The 12576-nt window shown below is 36.9% G+C and overlaps 1 protein-coding gene across 3 annotated transcripts in view; it reads left to right on the plus strand.

Moving 5' to 3' along the window:
- LOC129362832 (protocadherin-1-like) overlaps positions 1-12576 on the plus strand; it is a 190974-nt gene that overhangs the window by 92951 nt on the left and 85447 nt on the right. For all 3 annotated transcript variants that reach the window (XM_055034592.1, XM_055034591.1, XM_055034593.1), the window contains one exon: positions 6859-7078. In XM_055034592.1, coding sequence (XP_054890567.1) covers positions 6859-7078 — 220 coding nt within the window. The remainder of the gene's footprint in view (positions 1-6858; positions 7079-12576) is intronic.

Here is a 12576-nt window from a genome sequence, read left to right on the forward strand (position 1 = left end):
GATCATGGTTTCACTGTAGAATAGAGTATCTTTATTTCATAGTGCTTGTAAATTTCTCTCTTTCTGCATTGCTAAAGGTTGTGGTCATAATATCCACTTTTGGCCTCTTAACTCCAAACAACTTTGTTTCAGAAATCTGATTGGTTGTTTGGTCAACCACACATAAGCTGCTCTGCGGCATTGGCAACATAACAGCTTTCTTCTACCAGCTCAGCATATATCCCTTCCCTCATGTGCCTCCTCATTGGAGACAGTTGAAGTTATCAGTTCGTCTGCTTCACTAACATTTTTTTTTGGAACCATAGTGAAAATGATTATTATATTTTTAAGTCCCAACTTAAAATGTTAACACTGCTAAATTTTCTTTTTCAATTTATTCAATTATTTTGTATTTTTATACACCAGTCAGGCTGCTCTCATGATTATCTCTTTGTCGTTGTTAGGCAGGACAAATCCATCTTGTCCTCAAACTTGTTGCGCTACTTGCATGCTACCTTGTGCAGATGATATTGCTCTGGAGTGTGAAGAATGATGGTTAGTGGCTCCAAGCTTGAAGAGAAAATACTTAGATACAGCTTCTTGTTAGGACCGACTTTCTGTCACCAGAGAAAGAATTGAAATACTGGCAGAAAATAGGTATATATAGTTGGAGAGGCAGATTGCAGCCATACCAATGGATTACATGACGTTTTCAGTTTACCAATTAATCTATTTCCAACTCACTCCTGTGGTCATAAGTTGTGGTGGGGACCGAAAGAGGGAGTCATGGAAATAAGCTTTCTCCATACGTTGCATAAGGCTTTGGATAAGGAAAGAAGGGTGGACACTTGATATAGGGAAACATTTCTAAAACATCTGTTCATATGCAACTACAGAGTTATTCTTAGAGGAAGTGTGCAAGCCACTGTTAGATATCTAAATGAAATAATAAAAAAAAAACAGTTTGACATAACTTTTTGAAAAAAATATATCTTTAAAGACATGCAACAGGGACAATTTATTCTCCATATTACTATATTTTTGCTGGACTGCCCTCTGGTGGAACCTTCTAGTGGCAGACCTTGTATTATATAGACAACAAAATTGCTTGATTATATCAGAAAAAAATATTTTGGCTCAGGTAAAAAAGTTCAGTTATTGGTGATGTTTCATCAATTGTTATGAGGTGTTAGATTTGCTGAAGCAAACACAATGGGAAATCCAGAACAAAATCACATCTTGTTGTAACTCTTTCCTATCTCCCAAAGTTGGTAGAAAAAGTGGAACAAACTCCGTCCTTTAAGTAACACATCTGGTTCTGTGCCAGTACAGAAATACAAACTGACCTTTCTGAGCTCTCCTACATTCTTCAGGGAGGGAAGACAGGAAGTGAGAGTGCTCAGAGTCCAGTTATATCTGAGTGTTTGAACCTGTTCACCTGCAGAAGACGCCTGTCGCCTGAAGCATCAGGGATCTGGGCCTTTGATGCCTTGGCAGCACAATGTGTCTGCACAGGTTAAGGGGGAGCTCCATTGTGGTTTTAGTTTTGCACATTTTCCATCACTTTGACACTAATATTGCAGTTTTCACCTGCACACGGAGACAAACCAGATATTTTTAAATCCTTCCAGGTTCAGCTGAAATGCTCAAACTGTTTTGGAATGCAGGTGATAAAGCATCAGGAGACCCTCAGACCTAGAAACTACTGTTTCCAAGCATAAAAACAAAAAAAAAAGAAGCATGACTTATAGACAAATACTCTATTGATCCCTTCTGGGAAATTTTACATATATCTATATATGAACAGTGTGATACAGTGCATGTTATCACATAGACATGCATGCATAAATATGGTGGTTTAAATTCAGAATGCAGAGCTTGATCATCTTCTACACTTGCATAACTTATTGAAACTGGCTTTATTGAGATGCAGACAGATTAATAAAATGCATAGATGAAGCTGAGAGGTTGTGTGTTTACGCTCTGGGAGTTGATCTGCTGGTTTTACTGGTTCTGACACCACCCAGTTGCCATAGTGATGGACCCAGTGATGTTGCTGTTCAGTAGCGCTGGCCCGTCCATTGTGCTTGTGCACATTTGAAGTGTTTGCCTTTGAGTTAGGACACTTCTTGGCAGCCCTCTTTGTCTTTGCACTAAGTGTGCTTGTGTAAGTGTGAATGGTGTCGAACATCCCTGCGGCGCTTAGGGAGGCTAATTGTATTTTAATTACAAAACCACCAAATGCAGAAGTCAAACAGTTACCTTCCACCCACAGAAAGATACACGAAAAATGAAAGAGTGTTTGATCATGAACAGACACTCTAATGACAAAAACACACACTGGATATTCTTTTACACTATAGTTTACATTAAATACTTTTATAGTTACAGACCATGTTATCACTTTTCATTTGTATATGAGAGTGAAATGTTATAAATAACAGGGGGATAATAGGGCGACTTGCAGTTAGCGCTTTAAACCCACCAGGGGGCCACTGGTGTTGAACATTTCTCTGATTAAGTGTAAATATATTGTGTTTGTATTATTATAGCTCACCACAGGTTCTACATGTTTGTTTGTACATGCAGGAGGTCTTTTATCACTACCTTTTTAATGTGAATAATGTTTAAAGTTAGCACATTTTATCATTTTTTTTTTGTTTGTTCTGAACTTGAATTTTAGTCAATTTCACTTTCGATTAAATATTTTATAATTAAACTGGTGGGCACATACACCAACAGTTCAATTGCTTTAAAGACTATAAAGCTGATGGAAAGAGATTACTGGTGGACTTGTTCAGTGACTTTGGGAAGAAATTATCTATTTAAAAATAGAAAAAAATAAACAATGTTATTTTTATTTTATTTTTTTTTTGCGCTGTCATAATGGGGGAGTGTGTATGCAGAATTTTGAGAAAAGTGATTATTTTAATACAATTTGGAAAAGACTTTAACATAAAATGTGAGAATGCTGAAGTACTGTAGATTTTTTCTGGATGCATTGAATGTATGAAAATAGAGCATAATGTGTGTCAGCCAAAAGGGCAATACATTAACGAGTCCAAACACATTGTTTTTTTGTTTATTTTACTTTGCCCAAGGCTGCAAGAAGAAGAAAAATATTTTGTTACAAGAACTAAAGTGCCAACTTCCAAGACTTCTTATGTTTTTCCCACTGGTGCAAAACCACTTGATTGTTTGCGACAGCATGCAAGACAAAAATTGTGATCACAATATGTGTGAAGAACAACCTTCAAGAACATAGAAATTGGTTTATTCTCATAATACTTGGAGAGAAAACGCATTTTTCTGATCCTTCTGTGAAGTGTAGAAAGACGTTCAGGGAACTAAGAAAAGGTAATGCTAAGGTTAGCATTAGTGTGTCAACACTGATATTTATACATAATGATTTTCAGAGTAATATTTTTGTATCTGTTCACGTATTTTAATGCTCTAGTGTAGGATAAATGATTGATTCTAATAATTTGTTGCCAACAAATCATTTTGATTTCTTAGACTCAATGAAAGTACCGCATTACCTCAGGTGACTTGTTCAGCTGCCCCACTAATTATCAGGCCAATTACTTGATTTCAGAATTCATTAGGAAAATGTATTTTGAAAACATTTTCAAATTTGTGACAATGAACCTGTCAGGACTATGTTACATTTTACAACGAAGACATACTAAGCTCCAAATCAACAGTTGTTTGGTATGAAAATCAATATTCTTTTCAAAGATAACTTGCGAGTTTTACCAGAAGTGTGCATGTTATTGGTTTTTATTTGTATAATATGTAAAATTAGGTGAAAGAAATAAATAAAGCAGCCTATCAGGTGAAAGGGACATTAGATATAGAATTGACTTTGGCATCTATGATTGCTCTGGTTTACATGGTGAAATAAACCTGCTCCTAAACATTTTTGGTCAGGCTTTATTTCGACCTTTCTTGGTGAACAGATGATATTGGCAGAAGGATGTGAAAATTGGCTGAATTATCAGTGAGTGGGTTGCCAGGCTGTGGGCTTTTGCAGCCAGTAGCTCTTCCACTGGGTGGGTGATTTTGAAAAAGATGTGATTCTTTTCATTCATACCAACCCATCAGTCACCATTGGCAGCTTAGCATGTTTCAGATCAGGGACTGGCTTTGGGAACATTGTAGCCTCTAATGGTGTCTGTAATGTTTTGCCCTTTTAGAACAATAAATGTCTTAAACAATCCTAGCATTAAAAACTTAAATCTACTGACTTTTACATTTAAGTTCAAAAGTCAAAACAAAGGATAAAGATAACGATTTTGGGACATTTCATTAGCTAGTATAATATTTTGTTGGGTTTTACATCACAGAAGTTGACTCTGCTGAGATTGTTTTCTGAGTAACTGATGACTCCAAGGGGATTAATCAATCTCTGAGACATAACTGTTTCCCATAATGTCGGAAATCCCAAAAGACATTCAATAATAGCTCCTAGCAGTGAACTCAAGACTTATTTATTTATATACTTGTTTCCACATTGTTGTAGACAATAAAAAATTTTATTTTTAAGAGCTCTTGTTCCATATTAAGATCATCAATTTATTTAGTTGCTTTAGGTTTACCTTATGCAGAGCCATACTGTGAATATTGTGACCATAAATCGACTCATGTTTCAGTAAAGTCATTGTTATGTGTAGGGATAGCATGCAACAGTCTGAGATTGTTGTATGCTGTATATTTACAGATGGTATTCTGCATACTTGCACAGTGTCAAAGTTGGTAGTACTGTTGCCTTGCAGCATGAAGGTCCTGGGTTTGGTTCCTTTGATTTTTTTCTGCATGCAGTTTGCATGTTGTCCCTGCGCATGCATGGGTCCTCTCCTGGTACTCCGGCTTTCTCCCACAGTACAAAAATATGACTGTCAGGTAAATTGGTCTCTCTAAATTCTCCCTTGGTGTGAGTGTATGTAGGTTGTTTGCATGGTTGTTTGTCCTATCTGTGTTGCCCTGCGACACACCGGTCCAGAGTGTACTTCACTTCTTGCCTGAAACGGTCGCTGGAGATAGGCACCAGCACCCCTCCCAGCCCCACTAAGGACAAGGGTGTACAAAAAAAATTAATGAATGGATGGATTCTGCATACCTAGGTTGTAACAAGAGATTACTGTTGTCTGTATATTATCTCAAGCCAAACCATTCTTCTTTGACCTTTTACATGAAGAAAACATTTTCATCCATACAACTTCTATTTTCTCTCTTTTGGATAGTCTTTGTAAATACATTATATTTAAGATCAACTGCTCTAGAATGAAATGGGCCAATGGGACCTCAGTCCAAATTTTGTACCACAAGCATGTAAATGTAAGCTGATATGACAATAAAAAGTCCTTGATTTGTAATTGTACCCAATACATTTTGCAGATTGTCTAACAAAATAAATGACAAATTCAGTTGAATTTGTGGTGAAACAAAGTTATTTTGATCCATGTTTTGGCCTGAAGTGTCAAGTCAGTATTTCTTGGAAAACTTAATCTTTTGGGTTTTTTGTGACATATAAATGAGTCACAAAAAAATCCTTCAAATCGAGCTTTATTACTGTAGCAGTTATGGGCTAAGCAGCTAACTGTGGCTACACGAGCAGCATCGGAAGAGTGGCCTTTTAAGGAGTCTGAGGTGTGAATGAAAAAAACAGGAAACAGTACTTTTGGTTTTGGTGCATATATATTAAGTGATTTGTATACAAACAGACAATTACAACAGTACAGTGAGACACAAGATAATTGACTCAGAATAAATTGATATCGAAAATTATAAAGTCCACAATCCTTTTTGTTTCTAGCTCGCCATCTTCAGATCCAGATGAGGATCTGATCCATCAGAAAAAAACCCGACCTAAAAGGTCAGAAAACCCTTTAAGAGTTTTTTATCAAAACAATTATGTACAAACATAGTACGAAAGAAATAATTAAATTCAGGCATTTAGTTTATGCATGTTGAATGCAAATGCATAACTAGTTTTCTAATAATTATATACATAAACATTTCAATAATCAGGTTAACTTAACCATAATTTAAATAAAGTAAAACAGAAAGTATCAAGAAAATTACAAGAATTAATCAAATACTCAAGCAGAGTGAGAGAAAGGAAAGAAAATAAATATATTGTGCAATATCAAACTTAAGTGTCGCTACATTCTGATCAATTTTATTTTAACTTCACTGCCTCAAAATCCATGTAAACGTGTCAAAACATGCACAAAATTCAGCAACGAGTTACCCTAATCAGAGTGAGTGGGGCGTACTGAGCCACAATCAGCTGTGCCAGAATCTAGGTGACATATGTTAGTATTTTCTGAATACAAGAAAGTTAGTTAGTGAAGTAACCTCTTTACTAAGGCACAGTTTTTTCAAGATATCAAGACATTTTAGGCTTATCTTATTTTTTCAGAAATATGGGATTTGTATTTTATGTCCACTTCAGAACTTCAAAAGATAGTAGCCATTTGGTATGAGTTCAATGTAACCAAACTTGCTACAACTGAATGACTGGGGTGTATTAGATGAAGCACAACATAAACTGCCATTGTTTCAGAGGCTATCAATTGTTCTTTTAAAGTGATCAATTTTACTGGCTGTGGAGCATCTGCTGTTGAGGTCAATGTGTCTACCAGACTGATTTGTAAATCAAAATACTGGACGGAATAAAACCATCAATCACCCATCTATCCATTAGCAACTCCCACTTTAACATGAGAGGGAGGCACTGGGATGAAATGTAACTGCTTCAAGCCGCAGAACCAAACTAAACTTGAATCAGTTCGATGAATAAACGAGCATGCCTTGCTGATAAAGCACAAAGCAATACACTGATGCCTCTTGTTTTCCTGTTTCTGCTTATTTCAGCTGCCCCACCGCCGAGTAACCTTCTCCACCTCCAACCAGGCCCAGGATCTGCAGGATGCATCCCAGCACAGCTACTACGACAGTGGCCTGGAGGAGTCAGAGACCCCCAGCTCCAAGTCATCATCGGGCCCCCGGATCGGCCCACTAGCTCTGCCAGAAGACCACTACGAGAGGACCACACCTGACGGCAGCATCGGCGAGATGGAACACCCGGAGAACGGTAAGACCAGGTGGAGTTTCCCCTCCCTCTTTTCCTCTTCTCACCTCCTTCATTCATTCATCAGCCCTGAGGGGAGCAGACACACATAAGCAGATTTAGAAACACACCAGCATGCGTTTACACACTTTTCATCACACACTCACCTTGTCAGCAGTAAAACTAACACTGTACATGTAATCAAATTCCCACAATTCCCTGCTCTGCACACTGTATACCTTCGTTAAAGAGGTGTGCGACCTCACAGCAGCACAACACAATCAATATGCAACATAATCAACTCCCACAGCTTAACAAATTAACATCCCAATTATGTAAATCATACTTAGTTCAACCCTCCATCAGCTCCACTTACGGAGGCGCAGAGGGTGGCTAGCAGGAAACGCGCATACACAGCACTCATGGCTCCTGGACTTTACTGGTTAGCACTTCCTGAGCCTGCCATAATCTGGAAAACACGTTGGAATGTGTTTAAACTGCCAACAGGTTGAGGAGAAATCAGTCTTATCCAGTTTACTGACACATTTAGAGGTGCTATGATGCTAGCATCCCCACAGGTACAAACCTGACTGAAGTGTTTCAGTTTTTAAAGCAGATGACAGAAGCAATATAACAGAGAACGGGAGAATTGATGCTACACTCTGAAATTGGTTTCTCTCTCTTTCTGTTATTGAAACAAAGTGTGAACTGTTTTGTTGTTCACTACTCTTATTAGTTGACTTTTTGATTTCATTGTTTTGATGCAAAAAGAACAAAGCTACTAGGAATTTGCACTTGATTTCATCATCCTCTGTGTTTTTTGTTTTGTTTTTATTTTTATGTGACTGTATTTAACAGATACGTGCAACAAGAAATGTTCCAATTTATGTGTCTCCCATTGTAAGGCTATGAATTAGATTACTACAAATGACAAATCACGGGCAGAAAAGGTCAAATTTTAGTTTAGGTGAGAAACCATATTGTGTATCCCACAAACAAAACTTTTGTATCAGTTCCAGTACTCAATTCCACCCTGTGTTAATTCAAAATGCAACTTCTTCATCGAGCAATGAACTTGATAATTTAGTACAGCTAAATGTTTGGCACTCAAACACTATTTCTTTATTATTATCCTCTAAATGTTTTTTTGTTTGGATGATTTCTTTTTAATGTAAACTCGCTGACCACTTTATTTGGTACACTTGCTGATTTGGACAAACTTTCTCTTTTAGAACTGTCTTTTTTAGACTGCATTGATATGACAATGTACATAAAACATACCTACACTCCTGATATGGAATCTGATCCATATTGACATGGTAGCAGGACATAGTTCATACAGATTTGACTGTTTAAAGTCTATGATGCAAATATCCAGTTTCACCACATCCCAATTGTGCCCTATTGGTGACTGCTGAGGTCAATGTAGTACATGGAACTAGTTATCATATTAAAATAAACAATTTGAGATTATCTGAGCTTTATGCTTTATCCTGCTCAAAATAGGTAACATAGGATATTTATAAGATGGTCTTAAAAGGATGTACAAAGTCTTTCCAAATACTCTTCCACACTCTGGTGTTAAAAAAATGCAAAGTGATCCTACAGGGCCCAAAGTGTGCTGAGAAAACATCTCATCTACGCTTGTGCCATAACCACACACCTAAAATTTTGAATTTGATATACAATTTTTTTATCCTTGCGTGCTCAGTTTGAAATACATCATGTAAATGTATTTGCTCAAATCAAGACTCGTTGAACCAGGCAGGCTTCAATGAGTCTAGTTTCTAGTTTATCTAGTTTAGGTGACCTTGTGTAAACTAAAACATCTGTCCTTAGCTAATAGGAGTGGCACCAATTGTGGTCCTCTGGCACTGAATCCCATGTCTTCAAGATTTGACGTGTGTTTGTTTATAGATGGCAGAAGAGATTATTTATCTATACTTGACTCCATTTAGTCTTCAGCCAGCCTGCCCTTTCTTCTGTGTCCCCAGTAAAGCATTTTTGTCCCCACAACTGCTTGTCCCTGATATTTTCTCTTGCTCATACCATTCTTAAGAAACCAGAAGGATGATTATCCATAAAATCCCAGCAGATCAGCACAGTTTGAAATACATAGACCAGCCTATCTTGTGCATCCCACATTCAGGGCAACTTTTGATCCCTTTCTTTCTGATGCTTGGACTGGACTTCAGCAGTTTGTCTTCACCCCACCCAGATGCCTCACTGAACTGAGCTGCTGCTATGTGATTCAGCATTTGTGTAACAAGCAGTTGAGAAGGTGTAAATGGTAAATGGCTTGTAATTGCACAGCGCTTTATTAAGTTCAAAGGACCCCAAAGCGCTTCACACTGCGTTCATTCACACATTCACGCACCTAATAAAATGGTCAACTCATTTTTGGCATTGAGGATACATTTAAACATGGACTTCATTATGATTAACTGAATGATTAAATAGACAGCAGGAACATAGACAAAAGTGAAGAAAATCTTTGAAGCAGTTTACTTAAAGATTAAAATTATGTCTGACTTCAGGAGAGTCAATGTTATTATTGGTATATCTGAATTGAAAGGAGAAGTGAAGATGAAAGAGCAAGAATAATATAAAGCAAATTTGGAAGTTACTTTGAGTGAATTTAGGATTTAACTATTTGATCAGATCTTTAGAAAGTAAATCTGACATTGTATCTGTATAAACTGAAGAAAGGTGTAGCATATAAGGTTTTAGATCGAAAATGTTTTCACGATCTAATTTAGCCAGTACATTTTTAGGTTCATCTCAAGTTCGTGTTACTCATTTACAGCAATATTCAATTTTGATGTGTTTTTTTCTTATTTATGCTGACATTGAAAAACAATGTTTCCTTTTCAAGATAGAACTGTCACTGAAAAAAAGAGGAAAAGGATAGTAGGCAGTTAAAAAAACAAATCCTATTTGTTCCCATTATTTCAATTTCAATTTAAAAACACCTTCATCACGGCACTGATTTTCATCACATTGTAGATAAACTAAGATTGTCTGTTTTTGACCTTTTAAATGGTGTAAACGACTGTTTTGTTACTCTTTTCTGTGTGACAAATGCTTTACAGATAGATCTTGACTGATTGACAGATATAGCATATATGTGAGTGTCCAGCTGCCTTACACTTTTGCATGTCAGCTAATGGGAAATTACAATGTTTCTTTGCATGCCTTGAATCGGAATGCTTTTATCTCACTCTTGCTTTATGAGCCAACTGTGCAGTATGTATGAAGGCAGTGAAATATGACTTTTTGGAAATGAGCTTCAAATCAATCAAGATCAGTAAAAACAAATTAAGTGTGTGCTTAAAAATTATCTCTGCTTTGTGGTTTTGAAGAGAGATTGTATTGAATCTTTCTGACCAGATTTTGTGCAACTGCTGCACAAATATAAAACCATTCAGATGGCTATGACTGATCCAGCCACAGTCCTCTATCTCTGCCGCATATTCAATGAGCCTCATTTAAATCTTTAAAGCACAGAACATCTTGAGCATAAAAGCCATAATTTATCCCAATAATCAGCGAATTGCAAGAGAGTGAATCAAAACAAGACAGGAATAAGAGCTACTTGTATGTTATGCATGATAACTTTACATTTAGATAATGATGCACACTAGCAGGTGGCTTTTAGTGTCTAAAGCGACATTCCCTGAAGTATAAATAAAACAGCCAATTTACCTACATCATGGAACCAAATTAAACTTTGAAGTAGCAATTCGCCAATCTTTTCTTACTTATGTTGCTGTTTATTGTTCTGCTTTGGCTCGGAACGCCTCGTTAACACTTATACCAATTAAACTAAGTGAGGTGAAGACGTTGAAGTGGGCGAAGAAATAAAAGAAGGAAAGGGATGGAGGAAGGGAAAGACAGACATTAACTTTAAATGTCACAGCTGTCTTCTGTCTTTCTTGGAGGGGTTGAGAAGTGTCATTGAACCCACAGGTCGCACATATACCATCTGTAAACACAATTATTCACAGCTGCTTGCACACCCATAGGCTACTGCCACCCTCTGTGTGTGTGTGTGCGTGTGTGTGTGTGTGTGTGTGTGTAAGAGATGGTGATAAAGACCAGGAGAAAGTAGCTGACTCCTCACACACTGGATTAAGGTCAGCTTTTGGTCCGGAGTTGATGTTGTTTCAGTCTTGTGCTTTGATAGTTAAACATGTTTGGGCTGTAGACGTTTTTTTTTTTTTTTCTTTTTCCAAAGGAAATGTGTGCTTTGTACGAGCTGAGAGGTCAACAGATTACTGCCTGTATTCCGAGGATTAACACACTCCCTCTGATACACTTTACTCTCCATCGCTCCTCATTCTGATGATGCCACTTCATTGAACTTGAAAAATGCCAGCTCCCTCTGTATTATTATTATTATTATTATTTTTTTAATCTCAGTAAGAATTGGTCTGTAAATTATATTTACCTCACATGTTTCTCCATAATCTAGGTTTTTCATTTGTTTCTGCATCAGGAATATTGTCTAAAGGAAAGTATAGGGAATATATACAATATTAGAATGTGTTTTACAAAAAAAAGAAAAAAAAAAAAAGATGATAAACAGTTACAGACATTATATTTTTAGGGGTAATTGGATTGTGTTGTTGGGGATTTTGTGGGTGTGTCTATGTGTGGGGCTTTCCCTTTAAGAGGTGCAGCCCAGCTGCATGTCTTGTGGCTTCGGCCAGGAAGCCAAACTTTTACCTGACGTTGGGTTTAGTTAGAGCACCTCCTGATTTAATTTCAGCATTCAGTCTACTCTGTTAGAACTAGACAATTATTTTACATCTTAACTTGGAAATATTTCCACACAACATTAAATCTTGTCCACATCCGTCTTCTGGGGATGAATATTGTGTTAGGTTCGGTTCTCGACTTCAGGTAATCTGTTACAAAGCTCAACTTTTCTTTGGACGAAGCTTTTCCTTTGTTGCTTTTAATGAACTGGAGACACTGTGAGACTAAAAAGTTAAACATTTCATCTGTTGTTTGCCTGCATATTTCATGTGCAATATTGACTTATTTTTGGAACAGTGTGTAATTTCATCCACCTTAAGAAAACCAAGATTTGGGGAGATTTGGATTCCTTCTCCAGAGTAAAATTCTTCTCTTTTGCTCCATACTCCAGATATATGTAGATTACAGGATATGGTTGTCACATGATCACACCGCCAGTTGTTGTTGGATATGTCTACTGCTTTCTCAGTCTTGCTGTCAGTCTCTTCACAGCCAATGAAACATATTTTTATTCATTTATTTGTTTCAGTTAAATTGTACAATATATATGTCACATTAAATTTGGCTAATGGTTTTATCCTGATCCTATGCTATTAGACCTGACTTTTGATGTAAATTTGCACGTTTTCCCTCTGGGAAACAAGATAAATAAAGACTAAAGACTCTACAGATACTTGTGTATATTGCATTGGTAGTAACTTTGTCCTGAAACCAGAGATGATGAATGATATTATTCTTTGACAAAAGTTATTGTTCCTCAT

The sequence above is a fragment of the Poeciliopsis prolifica genome, unplaced genomic scaffold (genome assembly GCF_027474105.1).
Source record: "Poeciliopsis prolifica strain line A6 unplaced genomic scaffold, Auburn_PproV2 SCAFFOLD009, whole genome shotgun sequence".
Taxonomy (NCBI): domain Eukaryota; kingdom Metazoa; phylum Chordata; class Actinopteri; order Cyprinodontiformes; family Poeciliidae; genus Poeciliopsis; species Poeciliopsis prolifica.